Here is a 26,877-nt window from a genome sequence, read left to right on the forward strand (position 1 = left end):
GGTCCGATGACCCCATGAGACGTGAAGTCAAAAGGACTCCGGGGAGAAAGCAGAGTTAGTAACGTGTGATTGAGAGATGAAAATTCATCCTTAAGGAGAGAAAAGAGGAGATAGGTGCTCAGTGCATCCTAAACGTCCCCAGCAGCTATAAGCCTATAGCAGCATTTCAAGAGGCTGGACCAGGTGAACCTGATTCAGCCCTAACTATAAGCTCTGTCAAAGAGGAAAGTCTTAAGTCGACTCTTAAACGAGGTGACTGTGTCTGCCTCCCGGACTGAAATTGGAAGCTGGTTCCATAAAAGAGGAGCTTGATAACAAGGCTCTGGCTCCCATTCTACTTTTTAAGACTCTAGGAACTACAAGTAGTCCCGCATTTAGTGAGCGTAGCTCTCTAGTGGGGCAATATGGTACTACAAGCTCCTTAAGATATGATGGTGCATCACCAATCAAGGCTTTGTACGTTAAGAGAAGAATTTTAAAAGTGATTCTTGATTTTACGGGGAGCCAGTGCAGAGCAGCTAGTGCAGGAGTGATGTGATCTCTTTTCTTAGTTTTAGTGAGAACACGAGCTGCAGCATTCTGGATCAACTGGAGGGACCTAAGAGACTTATTAGAGCAGCCTGATCATAAGGAGTTGACCTCAGAGACTTATAGAGCAGCCTGATAATAAGGAGTTGACCTAAGACTTATTAGAGCAGCCTGATAATAAGGAGTTGACCTAAGAGACTTATAGAGCAGCCTGATAATAAGGAGTTGACCTAAGACTTATTAGAGCAGCCTGATAATAAGGAGTTGACCTAAGAGACTTATAGAGCAGCCTGATAATAAGTAGTTGACTTAAGAGACTTATAGAGCAGCCTGATAATAAGGAGTTGACCTAAGAGACTTATAGAGCAGCCTGATAATAAGGAGTTGACCTAAGAGACTTATAGAGCAGTCTGATAATAAGGAGTTGACCTAAGAGACTTATAGAGCAGCCTGATAAGGAGTTGACTATAGAGACTTATAGAGCAGCCTGATAATAAGGAGTTGGCCTAAGAGACTTATAGAGCAGCCTGATAATAAGGAGTTGACTTACGAGACTTATAGAGCAGCCTGATAATAAGGAGTTGACCTAAGAGACTTATAGAGCAGCCTGATAATAAGGAGTTGACCTAAGAGACTTATAGAGCAGTCTGATAATAAGGAGTTGACCTAAGAGACTTATAGAGCAGCCTGATAATAAGGAGTTGACTATAGAGACTTATAGAGCAGCCTGATAATAAGGAGTTGACCTAAGACTTATTAGAGCAGCCTGATAATAAGGAGTTGACTTAAGAGACTTATAGAGCAGCCTGATAATAAGGAGTTGACCTAAGAGACTTATAGAGCAGCCTGATAATAAGGAGTTGACCTAAGACTTATAGAGCAGCCTGATAATAAGGAGTTGACCTAAGAGACTTATAGAGCAGCCTGATAATAAGGAGTTGACTTAAGAGACTTATAGAGCAGCCTGATAAGGAGTTGACCTAAGAGACTTATAGAGCAGCCTGATAATAAGGAGTTGACTTAAGAGACTTATAGAGCAGCCTGATAATAAGGAGTTGCAGTAATCCAGTCTCGAAGTAACGAATGCGTGAACCAAGGCAGGTATGTAATGGTGACATTTTGACTTGGGTTTGTATTTAAATTATTAATTTAAAGTGTTAATGAATGCTTTATAACACACTGTATGGATTTGTCCACTTGTGTACTCAGGGTGTCTACAGGAATAAACCAGTGAAATTTAAGACTTTTTAAGACTTTTTAAGACCACGTCTAAATAAAATTTAAGACCTAATTTACGATGGAAATATACATTAATCTAAATTAATTAATTCAAAGTAAACACTGATGTCTGTTCAAAATGAACAGTATGGTGTAATGCAAAAGGATAACACAAATGTCATTGCTGTTGTAAATTATATTTATTAATACATTTTCAGAACATTTAAGTCCCATGAACAAATGTCTCTAAAATTAAGTAAATATATTTAAAAAATACATGCAACATAGTTCCTTTTGAACAAAAAAAATCCATAAAATAACAAATAACATTTCCAGCTGCTTTTAAAATGCAGATTCATTTACATAATAGAATGTATGTGTGTGTGGGTGAGTGAGTGAGAGTTCTCATGTCTCTATGTGATGGATGTTTGTGCACAGGTTCATGTCTACTCCTGAGCTTTTGTGAATATACTAGGAAAACAATCCTTTTCAAACTGTATTAATATAAAAACTTCCAGTTGACATTTGGTCCATTCTCCTGGAAAAAAAGAAAGAAAAAAGGCAGACATTAGCCAAACAACAGTCACCACATCTCTTATGACACCACCACTTCAGATTAATGTCAGACTGGATCAATAGGAATGAATACTATTTTTACAAATTAAGCAACGTGAGCCATCCCTTGAGCCTATTGAACACTATGTAGACATATTGACAGGTAAACACCACTCTACTTACTACCATTCTAAAACTATTTGTAATTAGTCTAATTAATGTGTAGTGCGCCTATGCATAGCTGTTATTAACTTGACACATGAGTAAAGCTTAACTATATGAAACACATACTCATATACAAGAGGATAGTTAATACATATATTTATGTTAGACTTACTTTGAGGTGCTGAAGTAGGTCCTGGGCGGTGTCATGGCCCATGAGCTCCACAGGATCCTGACTGGACGTGGTCATTTCACCAATAGCGCACATGAAGTCCAGCTGTCTGCTCGCGGTGGTCTGGTCCAGAGTCTCGTGGAACAGAATGAAGAACGCACTGCAGCGTTGGTCTTCGGTGATGAGCTCTTTGTTGCAAGGCGCTGGATTTCCTCCGGTGACCTCCAGCGTTGTAGTTGACGTCGTTGCGGGCGGCGGAGCAGCAGCTCGCGGCGGAGCAGCAGCTAGCCCCGCGGGCTGCTGGCGGCCTTCGCTAGTCTCTGTGCTTCTTGCTCTGCACGTGAGATTCCACCGCTGGAAAGTCTCGCGACACATAACGCAGATTCAGAAGCATTTCACCCACCGTGACCAGAAACACTCGTTCTTTTCAAGCCGTTGTTGAACTTGCATCCTGCCATGTTTTCTAAAGTAGCCGATGCTTCACGTTGTAGGGGATTGATAGGACCGAATACGCGGTGCTCACCCGTGTGCGCGCATCACGGCAGCTTCGATGCCGGCGCGCACATCGCTCTGTCGCGCGAGCCGAGAATTGTTTGCGGGGGGGGGATTTCACCCTGTTATAGGGGAAACACTGGAGTTGATAAGCGTGTCTTCTTGTCTGATCAATACGCAACTGTGAGGTGCGCGAATGGACCGAGCGGACAGCTGCTGATCACTCAACAGCCTGACCAGCATAAATAGACGGTGCGCGCGCAGCGCGCCAACATATTTTTTGGGAGCACCGAAGACCCATTTTGACCCAGGAAAACCCCTGGACATGACACCCAAAAAATTTAAGACCAATCCAATCTGAATTTAAGACAATTTAAGACTTTTTAAGGCCTTATTTTTAGGAAAAGCAATTTAAGACTTTTTAAGGACCCGCGGACACCCTGTGTACTGAATGATCACGTTTTCATTTTGTATGCACCATCGCTGACGCTTCATAATGCTTCATAAGAGTTGTAATTATTGACATATTTTGTTCTATTCAACAGTGAAAAAAAGGAGAAGTTATGTCACAAAAAATATTCAGAACTTAAATAAATGTTGAATTGGGAGGGTTCAAATTAAGTGTTACCCAACAATCCTACAGGACTTTAGGAAAAATAGTCAGAGCGCCGTTGACACAACACGAGGATGACAACAACAATAATGATATTCTTGTGTCATTATTAGTACATCCAGTACTTGGCTATGTTCATACGCCTGGTGGATCAAACTAATTTAACTGTTTCTTTTCCACGTTTCAAATCTTCAAGCTAAGCTATATGCTAACTGGGTATATATTTCTATTTATTGTACACATATAAGAGTGACATATCAATCTTCTCATCTAACTCTTGGCAAGAACACAAATAAGCCTAAATCACTCCCTAAAACTTTCACTTAAACCCAAGATCATTTAAAAAATATTTAAAATACACTTCTGTCTTTGCTGGCGCATTATAGCAAATGTCCATCTGCAGATTAGTGGAATAGTAGATGGTGTCAAGAACTGGCGTCGCGCAATGGCTGCTGCAAGCTGCTGGAAAACATGTGGAAAACATGTGCGAGTGAGTGTGTGTGAGTGTGTGTGTGTCGGTTTTTGCACATGGGCTTTGTAGCAATCTCTCATAAAGTCATAACTGTGCATATGTTATTATTTAAATTTTGACACGAGAAAACGAAGCAAAGATATCGTCAACGCTCAGAAATTACAGCATCCACATGACATCACCTCATCAGTCTAATAGTGTGAGGCAATGTTTATGCATCCCTGAACCTGAGGCCATATGTGTTTACAGGTGTGGGGGGGGGGGGGGGGGGAACAACGGACAGAGATCCTGCAGCCAACTTGATTAAATCAGTGATTTGGGGGGTGGGCTCACACAAACTGCGAAAGGGAGCAAACGAATACACAGAGTAGGCTGTGCACATGAAGCAGAGAGTAAGCTGGACCCCGTGTGTGAAGACAAATGAGCACACACACACACACCCACACATCTTGTGAATGGTCACTCTTGACCTTCAGGGCCAAACAGGAGAAAATCATTCACTGAAGATAGACGTATCCCTTTTTAAATTGAAATGTTCCTTTGAGAAGACATATCTGGTAATCAATAACTGCTCGAGAAAAACAAACACGGAGAACGTTGTGTGGATAAGAGGCACGTGGCTTCCTGAAGTCAGCTTTTACCTTTTTGTTCAGTTTTTCTTCAAATAATAATTATCTTCTCATTCTCTGCAAGACCTAAATATATATATATCTATAATTATTATATATCTAATTAATATATATCTAATTCAGTCACTTAAAATATTCAACTGTGTGAAGGTTGGAAAGACTGCACTATGAGTTCAAAGTAGCTCCACCACAACCACCAACAGCAAAATGCTACTTACGCATTGATGGATCAGTAATCACAATCCATCTATAACAATATATTAGTTATATATATATTAGAATGAGTTCTTTTACTTTGATACTTTAAGTGCATTAGCTTGAGCGATAGCCACTAGCATGAAGCTAATTGAAAGGTCACGCTATCCTAATTGGTAATTAATAAAGAGTCGAATGAACGTTAAAGTCACGTAGACCAAGGCCCTCTGTAAGTGTAGCATGAAGCCATCGTGGGATAAACATGTTCTTGTGCGTCCAAAGGGGGATTATGGTGCGTTAGCTATCGCTTCTCCCCTGAGGTTTGTTGAATTAGACAATTTCCGAAAGCAATATGCAAACTAGAACGGGCACTTGGTAGAACGCATACCTTCGCATATCACAAGATTGGGCATTGAATTATGAACATTTTGGCATTAGTTGCATGCCAATTGGACAAAAATGTATCGTGCTATGGTAAAAAAAAGATGTTGACCTTTCCATGACCTTGACCTTGACCTCTGACCCGATTGATCCCAAAATCTAATCAAATGGTCCCCGGATAATAACCAATCATCCCACCAAATTCCATGTGATTCAAGAAGATTTTACCTGTTCATGACCTTTGACCTCGACCTTTGACCCGATCGATCCCAAAATCTAATCAACTGGTCCCCGGATAATAAACAATCATCCCACCACATTTCATGCGATTCGGTTCAATACTTTGAGTTCTGCGAAAGATTTTGACCTGTTCATGACCTTTGACCTTGACCTTTGACCCGATCGATCCCAAAATCTCATCAACTGGTCCCCGGATAATAAACAATCATCCCACCAAATTGCATGCGATTCGGTTCAATACTTTTTGAGTTTTGCGAATAACACGCATACAAATAAATAAATAAATAAATACACGGCGATCAAAACATAACCTTCCGGCATTTTCAATGCGAAGGTAATTAGGATTTACTGATATACCATAACTTCATACATGTTGTTATGGAATGTGTGTTATTGTTTAATAATTTACAATATTGTTTGGTAAATGTCTGTGGATTATTATTTAATGGATTACTGTAACTGGTAAAATGAATCTTTCTGTGTGACAAGAAACGGATCAATTGCAGCAACGGATCCCTTCCCCCGAAGTTCACACCTGGCTGGGAGAGAAGGGGGAAGCAGACGGAGAGGCGTCCTGAGGACCCCTGTGATGCCATTCAGAGAGGGGACAGAACGACGCAGAGGGACAGATGACTTCAAGTGTCAAGAGGCGTGGACACGCTTTCAACACCGACGGACAGACGGCTCAGCCAATGAGTGGATCAGGACTAATGTTTTAGCTAGACAGGTTAACCAATGAGAAGTGGATATCTCCCCTGGGGCCGGGACGCCCGGGAGGTATAAAAACAGATGTTGACCAGAGAGACGAGGCTTTTGACCTTTGGATGACGGAGGAGATGCACTGCATGCAGGTTAGCTGCATGTAGGCCGTGATCCTGTGAGAAGCCCTCAGCTGAGGATTAGATTTAGTGAGCTTGACTTCTGTTAGACAGTTAACTGCTTGGCGGTCTGTGGACGCAGTGAGTCGTGCTCCCTCAGCTGAGTTATACTCTGTATCGCAACCGTGATTGACCATTGGTAATATTTTCAATTAAACACCTTTTATTATAATTTGGCACTGTCCAGACATTCTTTCTCGGTTCTGCACTCGAAGATTCTTGAAAACACAACAGGTTCCACTCGGTCCCCGTAGCTCCAGCTGTTCCCCTCTGGTTTGTTCATCTTTGCATTAAAATAAAAAACGATGCACGCACGATTACACAGGTAGCGCCTTTAAAGAGAGCGTCAGACATCGAGCACCGCCGCGACCTCCTCGGCGCGTCTCGTCTTAAAGGCACAAACACATCAATGCACCGCAGGCAAACTTGAAGAAATAAAAAAAGGTTAAAATAATGAGCAGGAAATGCGATCCCTCGTGAACACATTTGGTGAAATGACGTCGTAAAATGTAAAAGATGACAGACGGAGTCGAGAAGGTTTTCCCGGTTTGCGTGACTTCACGGTTTCGTGCCGAGCGGCGTCCGTCCAAACCGAGCGGCGCCTCTTCCTGTTCGCCCCGCCCGATAATCGTCTGACCTCCACGGACACGCTCACATCGTTTCCCCGGTCATCCTCCAAAGACCTCGTCACCGCGGCGCCATCCCGGACACGACAATGTTCCGAGTGCATCGACCGGAGCGCCGCGGGCCCTCTGACGCGTGGCGAGCGCCGCGGGAACACGAGGACGGTTTGTGCGCGTAGAGGTCGCCTCAGAGCGGCGCCGGCGGTTTGGACCAAACCTGCAGCTCTGGACTCGGGTCTGAGGGGGGCGGAGGAGAGCGGCTCCTCTCGGCCTCCTTGGCGACGCCCCCCTCCTTGGCGACGCCCTCCTTGGCATCCCCGTCCTTCGCGGCGTCCCCCTCCTTGGCGACGCCTCCGTCCTTGGCGACGCCCCCGTCCTTGGCGACGCCCCCCTCCTTGGCGGCGTCCCCCTCCTCTTTGCCGTCCCCCTCCTTGGCGACGCCCTCCTTGGCATCCCCGTCCTTCGCGGCGTCCCCGTCCTTCGCGGCGTCCCCCTCCTTGGCGACGCCCCCGTCCTTGGCGGCGTCCCCCTCCTTGGCGACGTCCCCCTCCTCTTTGGCGTCCCCCTCCTTGGCGACGTCCCCCTCCTTGGCGTCCCCGTCCTTCGCGGTGTCCCCCTCCTCTTTGGCGTCCCCCTCCTTGGCGTCCCCGTCATTCGCGGCGTCCCCCTCCTCTTTGGCGCCCGCCTCCTTGGCGACCCCCTCCTTGGCGCCCGCCGGGCGCCTCCCTTTCGCGGCGTCCTCCTCAGCTTTCAGTCTCTCCGCCCTGGTCTTGAACCTCAACCCGTGGCCTGTCAAACCAGAAGTCGGGGTTATTTCTACTGACCAGGAGGAGCTGAACCAATCGGCGTCGCCTCCTCCGGGCGTGTACTGACCCGGGCAGTCGGCCACCTCCCCGTAGGCCTTCTTCTTGCAGCAGGCTCGGCACAGGTCGAACACGCATTTATTCCCCTGCGGAGCGAAAACAAAGCGTGTCGGCTTCTGGGGATCAAACCACCGTGCCGCGGATGTTCTCCTGGAGGCCCCGCCCACTCACCTTTGGGTTCTCACACTGCTCACACTTGATGTACTTGGCTGTGGGGGCGACAAGAGGAACGGCGGTCAGCGTGCGGCGTCAGAGGAGGCGGGCGCTCCGAGGCGGGCGGGACTCACGTTTCTGCTCGGCACAGAAGTTCTTGTTGGGGTTTCGGGATCTCTTCTTCTGCTTGTTTTTCGACAGCGCGTCGGTCGCCTCGTCCGAGTCCTCCAGCGCCCTCTTGTGGGACGTCGGCTTCTTCGCCGCGGGGCCGTCGCCGTCCGGCTCCTTCGGCCTGAGCGGAGCGGCCAGAGTGAGGTTAGGAGGACTTCGGAGAAGACGGCCGATCCCTCGACGGCAAAGTCCACCGACGGATGAAAGAGAAACGATCCCAAAAAACGACAAAGCGCGGCGACTCACAGCGGTCTGAAGTACGGCTGGCAGATCCAGTGGGGAAACGGGAGGCCGCCCTCCAGCTGCGTTCCTCTGGCGATCTCCTCCTTCTCACACACACACACACACACACACACACACACACACACACACACACACACACACACACACACACACACACACACACACACACACACACACACACACACACACACACACACACACACACACACACACACACACACACAACAGTACAGTACAGTTGGCCCTAAGCAACACATACATGCCTGGTTGTCCAGGTAACGCTCATTCAGAGGCTCTATGGTGAGCTGGATTGTGCAACTAGAGCCAGAGCCTTCAAGTGTCAAGCTCCTCCTCTTTTATGAACCAGCGCCACCTTCAGTCCTGGAGACTCCGCCCCCTCATGGAGACTGAAGACTTTCCTCTTGATGCTCTGATAGTGAGACCTGAACCAGGTTCACCTGGAGAGACCTAGAGATGCTGCTAGAGGCTGAGAGGCTGAGGGGCACGCTTAGGATACACTGAGCTCCTCTCTCCTCTCCTCTCTCCTTATGGATGCTTAGGATACACTGAGCTCCTCTCTCCTCTCCTCTCTCCCTATGGACGCTTAGGATACACTGAGCTCCTCTCTCCTCTCCTCTCTCCTTATGGACGCTTAGGATACACTGAGCTCCTCTCTCCTCTCCTCTCTCCTTATGGACGCTTAGGATACACTGAGCACCTTTCTCCTCTCCTCTCTCCTTATAGACGCTTAGGATACACTGAGCTCCTCTCTCCTCTCCTCTCTCCTTATGGACGCTTAGGATACACTGAGCTCCTCTCTCCTCTCCTCTCTCCTTATAGACGCTTAGGATACACTGAGCTCCTCTCTCCTCTCCTCTCTCCTTATGGATGCTTAGGATACACTGAGCTCCTCTCTGCTCTCCTCTCTCCTCATGGACGCTTAGGATACACTGAGCACCTTTCTCCTCTCCTCTCTCCTTATAGATGCTTAGGATACACTGAGCTCCTCTCTCCTCTCTCCTTATGGACGCTTAGGATACACTGAGCTCCTCTCTCCTCTCCTCTCTCCTTATGGATGTTTAGGATACACTGAGCACCTCTCTCCTCTCTCTCCTTATGGACGCTTAGGATACACTGAGCACCTTTCTCCTCTCCTCTCTCCTTATAGACGCTTAGGATACACTGAGCTCCTCTCTCCTCTCCTCTCTCCTTATGGACGCTTAGGATACACTGAGCTCCTCTCTCCTCTCCTCTCTCCTTATGGACGCTAGGATACACTGAGCTCCTCTCCTCTCCTCTCTCCTTATGGACGCTTAGGATACACTGAGCCCTCTCCTCTCCTCTCTCCTTATGGACGCTAGGATACACTGAGCACCTCTCTCTCCTCTCTCCTTATGGACGCTTAGGATACACTGAGCTCCTCTCCTCTCCTCTCTCTTTATGGACGCTTAGGGTACACTGAGCCCTCTCTCTCCTCTCTCCTCATGGACGTTTAGGATACACTGAGCTCCTCTCTCCTCTCTCCTTATGGACGCTTAGGATACACTGAGCTCCTCTCTCCTCTCCTCTCTCCTTATGGACGTTTAGGATACACTGAGCTCCTCTCTCCTCTCCTCTCTCCTTATGGACGCTTAGGATACACTGAGCACCTCTCTCCTCTCCTCACTCCTTATGGACGTTTCGGATACACTGAGCTCCTCTCTCCTCTCCTCTCTCCTTATGGACACTTAGGATACACTGAGCACCTCTCTCCTCTCCTCATGGACGCTTAGGATACATTGAGCTCCTCTCTCCTCTCCTCATGGACGTTTAGGATACACTGAGCTCCTCTCTCCTCTCCTCTCTCTTTATGGACGCTTAGGATACACTGAGCTCCTCTCCTCTCCTCTCTCCTTATGGACGCTTAGGATACACTGAGCTCCTCTCCTCTCCTCTCTCCTTATGGACGCTTAGGATACACTGAGCTCCTCTCTCCTCTCCTCTCTGCTCATGGACGTTTAGGATACACTGAGCTCCTCTCTCCTCTCCTCTCTCCTTATGGACGCTTAGGATACACTGAGCTCCTCTCTCCTCTCCTCTCTCCTTATGGACGCTTAGGATACACTGAGCTCCTCTCCTCTCCTCTCTCCTTATGGACGCTTAGGATACACTGAGCTCCTCTCTCCTCTCCTCATGGACGCTTAGGATACACTGAGCTCCTCTCTCCTCTCAACACATCCGTGTCTGACGGAGGACCACCGAGAAGGAGGAGCTGGTTCAGAACCCGTGTGGGCAGTAATGAGAACTATTAGACGCCCCTGACTCCTCCACCCTGGACCTTAATGTATGATATAGAAGTTTTATTAAAGTTTCCTCTGATCCTTCTAACTCGTACCTGGCAGCGCAGCCTCAGCTGTTTGCTGACTCCAGCCAGACCCTCCATGTTCTTCACCTTGCCCAGCTCCTCTCTGAGGTCCTGGTGGATCTGCAGCCTACACACACACACACACACACACACACACACACACACACACACACACACACACACACACACACACACACACACACACACACACACACACACACACACACACACACACACACACACACACACACACACACACCTCTAAATAAAGAGTCATCAGACATGTGAGGTGCGTCACCATGCCAACAGCAGCCTGTATGAAGAGGACGGAGTCGTCACCCATTGGTTTGTGGATATTGACGTCATGAAGCTTCCAGTTCGGCGTATTTTACCGTCGCCATGATTTTAATCACGATTATTCATTAATTTTAGGGACGGCATCATTCTTATTGCGCTTTCACATTTACATGAAGAAGAACGCCTCTTTCACTTCCGTCGCTGTGCTACTGTCGGGCTCATACACACACCCCTGCCTCTGGTCCTCATCACAGAGCATCTCGTGGAAGGAAGACATAAATAAAATAGTATCGACACTTTTTACCCACAAACTGAATCAACGTTCACGGCCACGTCGCGCTGCCCTCTGTTCTGCTGTCTCTCTCTTCTTCTATGAATACCAACAGAACTGTATATTTAGGCTGCCGCTGCAGGACTCGTTCTCCCCCTGGTGGTTGGTTGAGGAAGCGCACGTTAAACGTCAACATCGCTGTCGATCGCGCTCATTTAATTGTGGCGGCCAAAAATCATGAGAGGAGTCACTTTCTATAGACTTCTATACAATTAAGACTTCATTTTGCCAGTGGAGGAGTCGCCTCCTGCTGGTCAGAAGAGAGAATACAAGTCCTAAAGACGTCATTGGGTTTCCGCCTGATGCCGACCCGAAGCAGCCACAGGGACTCGGTGGCTGCTCTGCTGATGAGTGTTGAAGTGCTGTTGCCGCAGTAACCACCGGGTGCTCCCACATCAACCGGGGCTGAAACCTTAAGGATTCTGACTTTAATGTGTGTGATGAATGTTTTAAACCCCGTTACGCCCGGCAGCTCAGACCTCCTCGATACTGACGAGCGTGGGATCGCGGTGGATCCTCTCCAGTGAGGCCGTGCTCAGGGAATCGGCTTTAAACTCTTAAAACATATTGTCTTGACATATTTGATTCATACATTTATATTCATCCCATTTCAACGAGTTGAATTGCACTGTTCTCTCCTGTAAATTGTTCAGTTTTAATCCTGTACTATAATTGTATATAACAGACGTACGTGTGGTGCCAGAGTTTGAAGAGGTGCGCTCGCACAAAGGACAGCGTGCAGGGCGGGTGCTGCTTCACCACCTCGAGGTACTCCTCCGCCATCTCCCACACGGGCGGCGGGCTGCACGCCTCAAACAGAGCCGGGTTGTGGAGGTTCCCCTCTTCAAGTAATAGAATAATAAACATGTCAACACGGGGGAAATGTACATTAAATACACACATTCTACATCAGGGTTCATCCACATGATGACCAATGAACAGGTTCATCCACATGACCAATGAACAGGTTCATCCTCATGACCAATGAACAGGTTCATCCACATGACCAATGAACAGGTTCATCCTCATGACCAATGAACAGGTTCATCCTCATGACCAATGAACAGGTTAATCCTCATGACCAATGAACAGGTTCATCCACATGACCAATGAACAGGTTCATCCTCATGACCAATGAACAGGTTCATCCACATGACCAATGAACAGGTTCATCTACATGACCAATGAACAGGTTCATCCTCATGACCAATGAACAGGTTCATCCCCATGACCAATGAACAGGTTCATCCTCATGACCAATGAACAGGTTCATCCACATGACCAATGAACAGGTTCATCCTCATGACCAATGAACAGGTTCATCCACATGACCAATGAACAGGTTCATCCTCATGACCAATGAACAGGTTCATCCTCATGACCAATGAACAGGTTCATCCTCATGACCAATGAACAGGTTCATCCACATGACCAATGAACAGGTTCATCCTCATGACCAATGAACAGGTTCATCCACATGACCAATGAACAGGTTCATCCTCATGACCAATGAACAGGTTCATCCATGACCAATGAACAGGTTCATCCTCATGACCAATGAACAGGTTCATCCACATGACCAATGAACAGGTTCATCCACATGACCAATGAACAGGTTCATCCTCATGACCAATGAACAGGTTCATCCTCATGACCAATGAACAGGTTCATCCACATGACCAATGAACAGGTTCATCCACATGACCAATGAACAGGTTCATCCACATGACCAATGAACAGGTTCATCCTCATGACCAATGAACAGGTTCATCCTCATGACCAATGAACAGGTTCATCCACATGACCAATGAACAGGTTCATCCACATGACCAATGAACAGGTTCATCCTCATGACCAATGAACAGGTTCATCCTCATGACCAATGAACAGGTTCATCCTCATGACCAATGAACAGGTTCATCCACATGACCAATGAACAGGTTCATCCTCATGATCAATGAACAGGTTCATCCACATGACCAATGAACAGGTTCATCCTCATGACCAATGAACAGGTTCATCCACATGACCAATGAACAGGTTCATCCTCATGACCAATGAACAGGTTCATCCACATGACCAATGAACAGGTTCATCCTCATGACCAATGAACAGGTTCATCCACATGACCAATGAACAGGTTCATCCACATGACCAATGAACAGGTTCATCCTCATGACCAATGAACAGGTTCATCCTCATGACCAATGAACAGGTTCATCCACATGACCAATGAACAGGTTCATCCTCATGACCAATGAACAGGTTCATCCTCATGACCAATGAACAGGTTCATCCACATGACCAATGAACAGGTTCATCCACATGACCAATGAACAGGTTCATCCTCATGACCAATGAACAGGTTCATCCACATGGTGACCAATGTGTTTCCAGGACTTTAAACCAAATTTACATGACCAAACATTTTGTGAGATCTCGGTGTACACACAAAAGTGGATTATCCCTGCGCTGCTGTTGCTATGGCCACCAAACTTTACAGTTAAGGCACAAACAATTTTTCATAAATTGTGCGGCCAATATGAGAGCGTATGCCGGCTTATACTTTGAGCGTCTTTCATTTAAAAACATGTTAATTATTTTAAAATCAGCGTAATGAACATATGAATATAACATTTTCAGGATTTTTCCAAAAGTTTTGGGGTAAAAACATTTTTCAAGGACTTTTCCAGGACTTTAAATAAACCATTTAAACATTCCATGACCTTTCCAGGTCTTCCACGTCCATATGAACCCTGCTCACGTTCTACATCCTGAACTGAGAGAAGACCAAAGGGATCGCAGACCTGCACTCATGACTCCCTGCACCCCCGTCTCCTGGATGCAGCGCTCCACATCACTCCAGTGCTGAATGTTGCCGTTGGCAAACACGGGAATGTTTACTGCCTTCCTGCAGCAACAAATAACAACAACAACACAAAACAGTTCATGAAACGATGTTCATGGGGAGAGCCGGTCGCATGCCGACAGGCTGGTGGCAGCTCAGCGTGTAAATAACCCCATGAGAGGTCTATTGTTTGGTGATGATTGTCTCTTTTTGTATCTGCCTCATTGGTTTTGATGTACGCCTTTTATATTGTTTTGTTTAAATCATTTATAGACGTTTTAATCTACTTCCTCTTCATAGTTAAATCAGACATTTACTTTGAAAGGTTAAAAGGAAGCGCACTTTTATTGTATGTTAAAATGCAAACTTGACGGTACGGCTACGGATGGACAGATGCTTATTTTATTACCTTCGCATTGAAAATGCGCAAGGTTATGTTTTGATCGCCGTGTATTTATTTATTTGTATGTGTGTTACTCGCATAACTCAAAAAGTATTAAACCGAATCGCATGAAATTTGGTGGGATAATTGGTTATTATCCGGGGACCATTTGATTACATTTTGGGATCAATCGGGTCAAATGTCAAGGTCAAGGTCATGAAAAGGTCAAAATGTTCTTGAATCGCATGAAATTCGGTGGGATGATTGGTTATTATCTGGGGACCATTTTAATAGATTTTGGGATCGATCGGGTCCAAGGTCAAAGTCATGGAAAGGTCAAAATCTTATTTTTATCAATTGGCATGCAACTAATGCCAAAATGTTCATAATTCAATGCCCAAGCGAAGGTATGCCCTCTACCGAGTGCCCATTCTAGTTTAAAGTGTAATAGTTTTAATGGACACGTAAGAGGCTAGTGTCTTACGGTGGTGACTGTTTACGAGTTTTAACTCACGTTTATTCACCCTAAAGAGAGAAAATAAAGGCGTTTCACCAGCAGTAAGTTTCATAAACGGGGGTCCGTTCCTCACCGTACGGCCATGATGTGCTCCCAGTTAGCGACGCCCGTCATGGGCCCTTTCTGGTCTTTGGTTCGGCCGTGCACCGTAATCAGCTGGAGGAGACGGGGCAGAACCAATGTTCAGGACCACTTTATGTTTTTCTAAGAGGACAGTTATTACATTATTTATTAACAGCGTCGATCCCACCTGACAGCCGGCCTTCTCCAGCATCTGGGCGTAGCGGACCGTCCTCTCCAGCTCCTTGAACACGCGGATCTTACACGTGATGGGCACGGAGAGCTTTTCGTGCGCCAACCTGACTGAAGTGAAGTGAAGAGGGGGAAATGTGAGCCGACGGCCGGCGCCGCACCGGTACCTTTACACTTTACACGAGGCTCATCCCAGAGTCCCACAACCAATTCAAAAGGCTGACTGCGTACCCATTTTCTCCAACAGCTCCCACTCGTCTTGGAGGAACGCTCCGTAGTGCCCTGAGGAACAAGCGTCCACACGGGGTTAGCTTTCATTCCACTTCTCTGATGCGACGACCAGGAGTTGCCAAAGTAAGAATGTCAGGGTTCTTACACATTTTGACCGATGGATTTCCAGGACTTTTCCAGGACTTTAAACAAAATGTCCAGGACCAAACTGAAATCTCGGTATGAACATGAAAAATTTAGAAAATGTTGCGTATTGAGAACGTACGCCGGCTTATATTTTGAGCGTCTTTCTTTAAAAAACATATTAATTCTTTAAAACTCGGCGTAAATGACCATGATTTCCAGGAATTTTCCAAAACTTTTATGATTTAAGTTTTTTCCATGACTTTTCCAGGCCTGGAAATGACCATTTAAAAATGCCATGACTTTTCCAGGTTTTCCATGACCGTACGAACCCTGGAATGTGTGTGTGTGTGGGGGGGGGGGGGGGGGGTTGATTTCTGTGCGTACCTCTCTTAGCGATCATCTGCGGGCAGCCCAGGTTGAGGTCGATGGCGTCGCAGTAGTCCTGGGCCAGCAGGGCGGCCTGGAGGAACACCTCCGGGTCGTTGGCACAAAACTGAAATACAGGGAGAAACACGGAGAGTTACTGGCATGAGGAACGATGTCAAAGTGGAACGCCGGAATTTTCAAATAGATCCAAGAGAAACGTAAAAGAAAGACTTTTTATTTCGCTTTAGGGTTCTTTCAATAATGTCAGACATCTGTAACGACTGTTGGTGAACATCTTAGAACTTAAGTTTGAACTCCTTGGAGTTAGCCAGACGTAACTTGCTATGATCCTTGGTTATCTAACAGATTTTTTCTTGGAGATGGGGATTTGGGCAACAACAGAAGGAAACTGCATCGTAAGTGTGTCCTGAAGACGGTCGCCTGGACCCAGACGGAGGAGACCCAGTGCCAGGTTCTTCCGGTCCAGAAGAACATCCAAAAAGAACACAACATGGTGGATTTGTTAAACTCGGTGAATGTTGCTGTGTGCTCATTAAGTTTCAAGTTTCAAGATGGATGATTTTCTTCTCTGTTTTCGTGCAGACAGAACATGTGGTGTGACCCCAAGAACATTAAGACTCTTTCTCGCTCCTGCTCGCCCGACCTGGAACATCTGACGACTGACAGGAAGCATCACAGCCTGGTTTCCAACAACAGACTGTTTCAGCTGATGTTCATAAAGCACGTCACGCTGGGTTGCTTTGCCAAATCAACCAGGGTTCTTACACATGTGGACCAGTGGATTTCCAGGACTTTAAACTGACATGGTCAACAAACACAGACACTCTGGTGAGAAAGGCAAGGCAGCGCCTCTACCACCTCAGGCAGCTGAGGAAATTTAAAGTTTCCCAGAGGATCCTTCAGTCCTTCTACTCTGGAGCTGTAGAGAGCGTCCTGACAGGAAGCATCACAGCCTGGTTTGGCAACTGCTCCGCTCAGGACAGGAAGGCTCTGCAGAGAGTAGTGCGTTCGGCTGAACGCACTATTGGAACTACACTGCCCACCCTGCAGGACTTGTACACCAGGAGGTGCAGAACCAGAGCCGGCAGGATCATGAAGGATCCTCACCACCCCAACAACAGACTGTTTCAGCTGCTGCGGTCAGGCAGGCGCCTCCGTAGTCACGCTGCAAGAACAGAGAGACTGAGACGGAGTTTCTTTCCTCAGGCCATCAGGACTGTGAACTCCGACCTCACCAGGACCCCCACATAGACCCACACAACTGCCCCTCTTAGGCACACACACACACACACACACACTTAGTGTAAATATTGTACTGTAAATATTGTGTTGTTTTTTATTGTAAATAGTGTGTACTTGTTGCCCTTGCACATTCCTGCTGAGTATTGCCACTTTCATTTCACTGCACACCCTGTGTGTGTATGTGACAAATAAAACATCTTGAATCTTGAATCTTGAATGTCCATGACCAAACTGAAATCTCGGTATAAACATGAACAATTTAGAACATTTTGCGTACTGAGAGCGTATGCCGGCTTTTATTTTAAGCGTCTTTCTTTAAAAAACATATTAATTATTTTAAACTCCGCGTGAATGAACATGTGATTATAACACATTTCCATGACCTTTCCCAAACTTTTATGATTTACGTTTTTCCATGACTTTTCCAGTCCTGGAAATGATCATTTTAAAATTCCTTGACTTTTCCAGGTTTTCCATAACCGTACGAACCCTGATCAACGTCTCTCTGCTCTTTATTTTGCCACAACACAACAAGACGAGCCGTTTTAGTGCAGGTACATTGACGGTAAGGAGTTGCATTACATCCCCGTTTAGCAGCAGCCGATTCCCTCAAGACTCGACCCATTTGTTTCCCTTGTAAACCTGTCCCATTCATGACAAAACATGGGGTTACCCCTGTAAAAGTAAGATTAAAGCATGTGAACGAGTGTCCTGACCAACAGGCATTCTGGGTAATGCCGATGTGTGGATGCTCACCTGCGTGATGAGCGGCCTGTCCTCCTGACACACCTCGTTGTAGAGGTTCTCCCGCCTGTAGTTGGCGTCGCGGACGAACACCTGGGCGTGCAGCATGGGGGTGTAGCAGAGCTGGGCGCCGTGCCGCCGGCTGAGCAGGCGCCAGGCCAACTCGCTCTGGTCCACCATGGGCGCCACCACGAAGCGTGCCTCCTTCAGGGTCGTCCTCCAGAACTCGAAGCCCTGGAGCTTGGCCATCGCAGTCGACTTTACTGGACCGGGAAGGGGAGAAGAAGAAGAAATGTCATTAACGATGGACACAATGGACAGAGAAGGAGAGGCATTCAGGAATGAATGTTAAGTTTAATTTAAAAACTGATAATTAAAATAAGGAATTGCACCTGTACATGAGCAGCCTTATACTACCCCAGAATGGGTTGTTTATTTTCTGTGGCACGTGAACGTCTCTTTCTAACACCAGCATGAGCCTTCTTTCTACTCCACCCTCTAAAGTTGATCCTGCTTACTAAGCATTAGTTTACAAGATAATAACAATAATAACGCATTTCTTGTTTTTTAAGTTCAGTTTGATAGTTTAAATCACATGGACTCCGGCGTATTTAACTCTACAGACATGTTTATTTACATCTCGGCCCCGTGAAGTTCACTGAATACAGCCAGAGAACATGAAGCTGAGCTAGCGAAGCTAACGGCCGTGTAGCACATGAAGCGCGCGACCAGCACGAGCCGCGCGCTTCTGTTGCCCTGGCAGCGTCACGCGCTGCTCTTGTCGCGCGCCAGCTGAGCCGTTACGCCTGCGCACAGCGCCGCGTCTTCATCTCGTGTTGTTTCACCTGTAATGTTGTGGGGTTTGTGGGGTTATTTCTTGCGAAGCACTCTTCCAAAATGTGTGCAACGGCGAAATGGGTCCGGTGGGAAACTTTACTGAGGGCAGCTCTTCCGGTTGTGAGAAATGATCCACCTACTTTTCTGTGCGATCGCCCCCTACTGGCGTGGAGGGCAGAAGCAAGATAAAAGCAGTGGGGGGAAAGGGCACATTCAGACCCTCTGTTACTTAATTCAAAATAGCAATACAAAAAACACTTACAAATACTTAATTACAAGTAAAAGCCCTGCATCCTAATGATTAAACTCTATTATTAGAGGTAGAGCATTGTGGTCCCTTGTATACCGGTCTAATCTGTAACAATATCTTCATGTTTTGTATATAAAATCACAACCATCTCCAGCTTGACAGCCATACACAGTCTTGTAATAAACATGTTTTGTAATGATACAAATAAACAAAACATCCATCCATTCTCATCCGCTTGGTCCGGGGTCGAGTGGCGGAGGCAGCAGACCCAGCAGGCTGACCCAGATTTCCTTCTCACCTGCAACATTTTAATTCCGGTGGATCCCAGGCCAGCTGGGAGATATAATCCCTCCAGCGTATCCTGGGTTTTACGCAGGGTCTCCTCCCAGTTGGACGTGCCTGGAAAACCTCTAAAGGGAGGCGTCCAGGAGGCCGAACATCCTCAGCTGACTCCTTTCGAAGCTCCCTTCTTATGTCCGACCTCCTCACCCTATCAACATATTCTATATTATTTATATAGAAGATAAATAATTAAATATGTATATATCTATTTATATAATATAAATATATATGTATACATAATATATTATAATATATAAATACATTATATATATTATAAATATATACTATAGTATATATATATGTATAAATATATATACATAAATATATATATTATATAAATATGATATATTATATATAAATATGTGTATGTATATGTACAAGGACCAGATGTGAGGTTTTCTGTCAGACAAAACACACATACTGCACATTTATATCACAGTGAGTCAAGTTTCTTTATAAGACAGAACAAAATACATTTAGGAGAGGGCGTCTTACATTAGAATAAAATAATCTATAACATCTGAAAATAAATACAATATTTAACTGAATCCTATAGAAGCATTAAAAAAAATAAAATGCGTATTCTTTTCGTGTTCCCTAGTATATATTTCAGGTGTATTGTTAAACAGCAACAACAACAACACACCATTGTTGTGGTATCTTGTCCAGCTGACCAGCCTCACCCTCAAATGATGAAATAAATACTTTATGGCCCATTCTGAAGCCGAGCGATGCTTTTCTCCTTTCCTGTTAACCTCCCTAACACGCGAGGTGTTGGAGGAACCCCGGTTGAAATGTGTTAACTCCTCTATGGAGCTGAAGAGCAAGCTACTCTTCCTTTGACCGTCCCGTTTCACTGAAACACACACGAGCGGTGCACATCACACAAGCGTGTGGGCAGCATGAGTTGAAGGAAAAAGTAATAGAGTATTTAATTGAGCGACTCTTCCTCCAAGTTGTTTTGCCCCACTGACAGCTTCTCTCTTTGCTGTTGCGCAACATCTTAGGCCACAATGTCCGCTTCCTGAGGGCAAATGGGCAAATTTGCGAAGCTCGATATCGTCATTTAACCACGGTCAACATGTCACATTTCTTCAAAAACACATAAGGCCATCATAATATGAAAGCCAGAACAAATATGTGGAGAATGTTTGAGCCCAGTTTATAACCCGAGAAGGATTCACAAAAGCTACTTCACGAGACCAACAACAAGCCTGTAGCGACCATTTAGTACCGATTACGACAGAAAACACGTCTCACTTCAACGTGAAGCCCACCTCTACTGTGAAGGCACAGGAGGAACACGTTGTACTGTGATGAGAAGTGAGGGGAGCCGTCACCAAACGTCTTCACAGCAAACACTTACCACGGCAAGCAAATGAAGCCGCTCCTACTCACACGACTAAACTCTGACTTGGTATCACACGTTCTAATACTTCCATGTTTAAGGGGTTAGACCGGTGTTCATATAATATTAATCTGAATTATTGAATTGGACGATCCTGTCCAGGTCCCTTCAAACCTCAGAATAAACATGAGAAGGACTCTCGCTGTGATTGCAATCGCATCGAGCTTGTATTTCACATGTGTGATCAGAGAATAAATCCTCCGGTTGGAAAGGAGAGAACGAGAGAAGAGCGTTGGCTGAATTATTACTTTACCAGACATCCAATTTTGGAAATACGTTACACCGGCGTGACTATCGTTATTCTATCCCATGAAAACACTCAAACTAACTGCATGTTAGGCCATCGGCCACATTTAAAATGCCTCAAAAATACCGTAGACCGCAGTCTTGCATTGGGCTATGCTAGCTTACCATAGATCTCAGCAAACAGCTGAGATCTATGGTCAGCTAGCATAGCCCAATGCACCTTCCACTTTATTCCAATGCTGACTCAACTCTGGGGAAGTCGTAACTGTTGTACTGAGACGTGGTTTGATAGTGAGCAAGAATGCAACCTAGCTAAGACAGTGAGAGTGAGTGTGACCAGTGCTAGCTGCTAGCATGTTACTGGCTGATTTTTGTGAGCGGTTAGCTCTCTATTACCCGCTACGGCGCTAGCGTAGACGCACGAATGAGCTTAAGTTCATTTCACATTACATCAAAACTACCGTTTTCCAAAGGAGTTGTTCCTGAAGGGTGGATGTTCGTCTGGAGAACCCTTTTTGAGTGTTTTAAGTGTTCTTTGTGAGATTAAGAGTTTCATTAAGAAGCCTTTTCATCCCAAGAACCCCTTTTGGAACAAAGAGTTCTTCAGGGATTTTCTGTTAGAAGATCCTCCAAGTTCTCCGTAGAGCCTTTCACAGTTCTCAGATGGTTCCAGGTAGAACCTTTACATGGTGGTACTCGTAGAACCCTCTGAAAGAGGTTAAGATTGAACATTTATATTAAATGGTTCTACCAACAAACAAAAATGATTCTCCAAAGGGGACGAGACAAAGAACCAAGTATAGTTCTATTGGGCACCTTTCCATTCCATTATCCAAACCGCTTATTATTCTTTCTTTAGGGTGGCGCGGCGCTGGAGCCGATCCCAGCCGACATTGGGCGAAGGCGAGGTTCACCCAGGACAGGCCGCCAGTCCATCTCAGGGCCTATTTGGCACCTTGTGTAGAATAAATTGATTGACTTTTTTGGGGGCATTCACAAGTACAATGCCCAGAATATGTATACATTTCCCCCCATGAAGCTAAAACCTCATTTCCATCTGTAGCTCTGGTATTTTCTTAAGGGATTTGCTGACAAATATAGAACATCGTCAAAATCACCCCCTTGACATTTGCTGGTGGCGACATCAACGTGAGACTATTGCTCGACACAAGGCAGTGCTAACACTGAGTTATCCTATGAAACATCCAGTGATGAAATATTGCTGACGTAACATTTATTATTCTATATGGAAACATCAATCGGCCCCCCGCCCGACACTGATTTCGAGGAATGTGTAACTATCCAATAGTGTCATGAGAACACTTCAAGGTTCCCTTGATCCTGCTGGTGGGTTATTTAATAAAAGGCATAAACATCCTGCATCCCTGATCACAGGCATGTTTCAGTACTAGCAGCCATGTTGTTGTGGCTCATTCAAGAACCTTTCCACTTCCTGCGAGTCTTCTGTTGCGCTCTCTGGCTTGACCTCCTGTGCTCTCTCTTTGTCTGTCTCATCCTCCTTCGTCTCCTTCTCTTGCTCCTCTCTTGCTCCCTTCTCTTCTTCCTCATTCATCTCTGCAGGCTTGCTGCACAACACCTCTGTCTTGGCGTCTTCCGTCACCGCGCCGCCGTCCGGCTCGTCCGCCGATGCCGAGGACTTGTTGCCGATGAACAGGAAGTTGCAAGTGGCCAGAACCACGGCGGAGAGCACCACCTCGCTTCCTGCCAGCAGGAACACCCACATGTAGTTCTTGGTGGCGTCGAGAAGGCGTCCTGACGGAGAGACAGGGAAACAGATGAGAGGAGACATAGTCTCTACGTCCTCTAGACGTACATATGTAATGCTGGTTTACATATTTATTATGTTTAAACGTCATACAACCCGCAGTATGAAGCTCAAACTATGTCTAATAATAAAAGGTGAGAGAACGCACATATGGGTAGGAGCATGGATTCTGGGTTGGTGGGAGTATGATATGGTTGAGCCATCCAAAGCTGTACGGATACATCTTTTGGGAATATGTACTCAGCGGCAACCAAAACAAAAACATGAAGAATACACTAAAGTGCCAAAAACTACAATTCCTCAAATGGCCACTTGAGGCTGGCTCCAAAAGTGAGTCAATCCCCACGGACTCTAAAAAAGAAGCGGACATCGTCATGGTGACATCACCCATTGGTTTGTGGAACGCCGTTTTGAAGCCTTGAGTTTGACAGTTTCACCGTCGTCATCTTGGAGTACTGCCGGCGCCATGTTGTTGTTGTTGTTGTTGTTTGTGTGGTTTTTCGGAACCAATGAACGAAAGTCACCCTTATACAGCTCTGGACAGTGTAATGGAATAAATCGAGTGAGATTTAAATTAAATTAGACTTCTTTTTTGCAACCAGAGGAGATGCCTCCTGCTGGTTAGTAGAGAGAATGCAAATTGTAGGACACTTCTGGCTCATGCGGCAGAACCGGAGGTTGAAGAATAATGACAAATATACACAGCCTCAGGGCTCTCGAGTTTTGAAGACAGGCAAGAGTGACATATCCTTCTTCTTTTTGATTGGCTGATAAGTGGCTCCTCACAGCAGAACTCCAGGGGAGCGCTTGATTCCTCCACGGTGAGGGCAGCGCGGCTCATGTTGGCGCGCTGCGGCACATTAAAACATTAAATAGCCGAGAGGTTTTTTCAGCGTGAGAAATACGATGTGTGGCGGGAGTGTGTGACTTAAGACCGAAATGCGTGAGTCTCACGCTCAATGCGTGACACTTGAGAGCCCTGCAGCCTGATCTTTAAAAACCTAACATTTATATTCTACTCAGGCTGAAAGTAGTGTCGCTACTACAGTGTGGCTAACACGGTGTGGCTAACACGGTGTTACTATCATAGAGTAATTTAGTTTTCGGGTTGCTAAAAAAGACTCTTTCCAGGATTCACATTTTAGATTTGGCTAGTTTTTCCAATAGCCAAAATTAGCACCTATTTCTATCTCAGTGAAAGTAACCTACAGATGCAACTTGCTAGCCAAGCGACTACCTAGCTCCACTTTGTCACAATATTTTTACTTCTGGTTCCAAAAAACAAGATGGCGACGGTCAAAATGCCAAATTTGAAAGTCCACAAACCAATAGGGTGACATCACGGTGACCAAGTCCAATTTATAAACCCAACTACAGTAAACACTAAAGACCTTTCAAATGAATGATGTCGTTGCGCTGACTGACCTGCACCAGGCGGACCCACCAGCACAGCGATGGCCTCCATGAGGAGGACCAGGCCGATGGCACTGGAGAACTTCTCAGTGCCGACTATCGTCATGAGAACCTCGAACTGCAGCGCGCCCACCATGCCGTAGGAGATGCCGAAGAAGATGCAGAAGACCACCAGCATTTCGTAGTCCTTGGCCTGGTGACACACGTGAAATGCTTTGTGAAGGAAGAGCAACCGCCGCTCGTGGACTTTCCACAATCCATAACAAGCAAGAATCCACCCACCTGTGATCCGACCAGGTCGGTGAGTCCATTGAAGAGCATGGCGAAGCTGAAGAGGTAGACGCATCGAGGACGCACCCATTTCAGTCCGGCGATCACGCCGCAGGTGGGCCGGGCGAAGATGTCAACGAAGCCCAGGATGGAGAGCAGCAGGGCCGATTTGGTGTCCTCGTTCCCGAGCTCCTTGGCGTAACTCACGATGAACACCGGGGGCACAAACAGCCCCAGAACCATGATGGACGTCGCCACGGTGTAGATGAGGAATCCGCAGTCTTTGAACACGGAGAAGTCCAGCAGCTTGGCTTTGGGCTTCTCCGTCTTCCCGGTTCCTTCTTCTTTTTTGTCTTGTTCCAGGTCCTTGGACTTGAGCGCCTTGGGGGCGACCAGAGGTTTCATGAGGGCCCCGCACACGCAGCAGTTGAGTAGAATGCCGCCCATGATGAGGAAGCCCCCCCGCCATCCGTACTGGTACTGGAGGACCTGGCCCAGCGGCGAGAGGCAGCACAGGGCCACGGGGCTCCCTGCCGCCGACAGCCCATTGGCCAGGGGACGCTTCTCACTGAAGTAGCGGTTGAGCATAATGAGAGACGGTTGGAAATTAAGGGCTAACCCCAAACCTGCAGCACAAGAGGGAAAGCGTGTTATATTCTTTGATTTTCCTTATTTAAACGTACATTTAGCCATCGAACACCATCAGATCCTCGATTTCTGGGACTGGTGCGAGCCTCAGCTCATCTCGGTGAGGCAATGTCAGAATGTGCAATACGATACAGACCTGTGACGACCCCGATGGAGAGGTAGATGTGGATGATGCTGGTGGAGAAGGAGGCCAGGATCATCCCCAGAGAGGCGAAGAGGCCGCCCACCATCATCACCGGACGGCAGCCGAAGCGGTTCACCAGGATGCTGCACAGAGGACCTGGGTGAAGAGGAAGGCCTCAGTGGAACAGAGTGGTCTGGTCCTCCATGAGCGTGTGATACGGCAGGTAAATAAGGCCGATTTGGATATTTTTAAAGTCATCTGATTCGAATATTTACCAGAGAAATCGGACGGTTCCTTTAAGCTGTCAGTGAGATTCCCAGGGCTCTTGATTATCAATCAGGTTCTGGCGCTATATGAATATATATATATATATATATATAGCTCAGTGCACGAGGAAATGCACTCGTATTCGGAAACTGTGCCTTTTAAAAAGCTTTTTTTTCCGGGATTGATATCCTGTTCTAGTAGAAACACCAAATACTAGTATGAACCTGGAAAAGAGCTTTTTTGTCTCCTTTAAGAGAAATGAGAAATTTATAAAAGGGGGAACTTAATGTACATTTAAGTTTCAGAGCTACTGGCCAAGTTTTTGAGATTTTGTCTTAAATGTTTCTGACATGTTGGTGAAATCAAGCTGAACACATTTGGGCTTCATAGAAAATAACTTAAAATTTAAAAAAAAGACAAAACAAGACAAGTTTGATTTGTGTTCACAGTTAACAGTATTTAGTGAATCAAATCCCCCAAAAATAAAAAAAATACTACTAATCAATACATAAGAATATTAAATGGTTTTGATTAAATGACACCCTCGTTTTGGTACGGTTAATGTGTAGTACTACCTAAACTGTCTTACTATTCCTTTAACACCAACAGTAATGATACATGAAGGTTTCTTCCCTGTTTTCCCCATGAAAGTTTTTTTCTATTTCTTGGGAGTTGTTCCTGATCCGATGTAAGGTCAAAGGTCAAAGGTCAGGGATGTCGTACGTGTACAGATTAACTGAACTTAAGTGTATTGAATTTAATTTCACAGCTCACCTGTGCCGTAGAGCATGGCCAGCAGGATGGAGGAGATCCAGGCCGTGTCGCTGTATCCCACCCCGAACTCCCTGATGAGCTCTTTGAAAAACACGCTGACCGCTTTGGGGAAAGCGTAGGAGAAACCGGTGATGACGAAGCAGCCGGTGAGCACCGCCCAGCCCCACCCGCCGTCTGGAGCCTTCACCCCCTCGGCACCCACGTCCGCCGCCAGGCCTCCCAT

General features: G+C 46.2%; 2 protein-coding genes across 2 annotated transcripts; both read right to left on the reverse strand.

The window, feature by feature from the left end:
* Nucleotides 1-1,927: 1,927 nt before the first annotated feature.
* On the reverse strand, nucleotides 1,928-19,225 carry dus1l (dihydrouridine synthase 1-like (S. cerevisiae)). The gene is made up of 15 exons (XM_056407031.1): nucleotides 19,135-19,225; nucleotides 18,302-18,552; nucleotides 16,301-16,409; nucleotides 15,791-15,841; nucleotides 15,558-15,670; nucleotides 15,381-15,463; nucleotides 14,368-14,471; nucleotides 12,252-12,402; nucleotides 10,963-11,059; nucleotides 8,592-8,671; nucleotides 8,309-8,466; nucleotides 8,193-8,230; nucleotides 8,032-8,107; nucleotides 2,639-7,947; nucleotides 1,928-2,284 (listed from the first exon to the last, which is right to left on the reverse strand). Exons 2-14 carry the CDS (start codon nucleotides 18,536-18,538, stop codon nucleotides 7,346-7,348), a joined length of 1,899 nt encoding a protein of 632 aa, XP_056263006.1. The 5' UTR covers nucleotides 18,539-18,552; nucleotides 19,135-19,225; the 3' UTR covers nucleotides 1,928-2,284; nucleotides 2,639-7,345.
* Nucleotides 19,226-20,161: 936 nt separating this feature from the next.
* On the reverse strand, nucleotides 20,162-26,877 carry slc16a3a (solute carrier family 16 member 3a). The gene is made up of 5 exons (XM_056407323.1): nucleotides 26,655-26,877; nucleotides 25,626-25,769; nucleotides 24,854-25,467; nucleotides 24,584-24,764; nucleotides 20,162-23,145 (listed from the first exon to the last, which is right to left on the reverse strand). Exons 1-5 carry the CDS (start codon nucleotides 26,875-26,877, stop codon nucleotides 22,781-22,783), a joined length of 1,527 nt encoding a protein of 508 aa, XP_056263298.1. The 3' UTR covers nucleotides 20,162-22,780.

Source organism: Pseudoliparis swirei, chromosome 23 (genome assembly GCF_029220125.1).
Source record: "Pseudoliparis swirei isolate HS2019 ecotype Mariana Trench chromosome 23, NWPU_hadal_v1, whole genome shotgun sequence".
In the NCBI taxonomy this organism is placed as follows: domain Eukaryota; kingdom Metazoa; phylum Chordata; class Actinopteri; order Perciformes; family Liparidae; genus Pseudoliparis; species Pseudoliparis swirei.

Excerpts from the sequence above, each read along its gene's own strand:
- dus1l (XM_056407031.1), bottom strand. The coding sequence starts at position 18,538 with ATGGCCAAGCTCCAGGGCTTCGAGTTCTGGAGGACGACCCTGAAGGAG. Across the intron at positions 15,464-15,557 it reads TGGAGAAGGCCGGCTGTCAG|CTGATTACGGTGCACGGCCG; the intron begins GTGGGATCGACG and ends CGTCTCCTCCAG. Across the intron at positions 11,060-12,251 it reads TTCAAACTCTGGCACCACAC|GCTGCAGATCCACCAGGACC; the intron begins GTACGTCTGTTA and ends GTGTGTGTGTAG.
- slc16a3a (XM_056407323.1), bottom strand. The coding sequence starts at position 26,877 with ATGGGAGGCCTGGCGGCGGACGTGGGTGCCGAGGGGGTGAAGGCTCCA. Across the intron at positions 25,468-25,625 it reads CTCCATCGGGGTCGTCACAG|GTTTGGGGTTAGCCCTTAAT; the intron begins GTCTGTATCGTA and ends CTTGTGCTGCAG. Across the intron at positions 23,146-24,583 it reads GGTGGGTCCGCCTGGTGCAG|GACGCCTTCTCGACGCCACC; the intron begins GTCAGTCAGCGC and ends TCTCTCCGTCAG.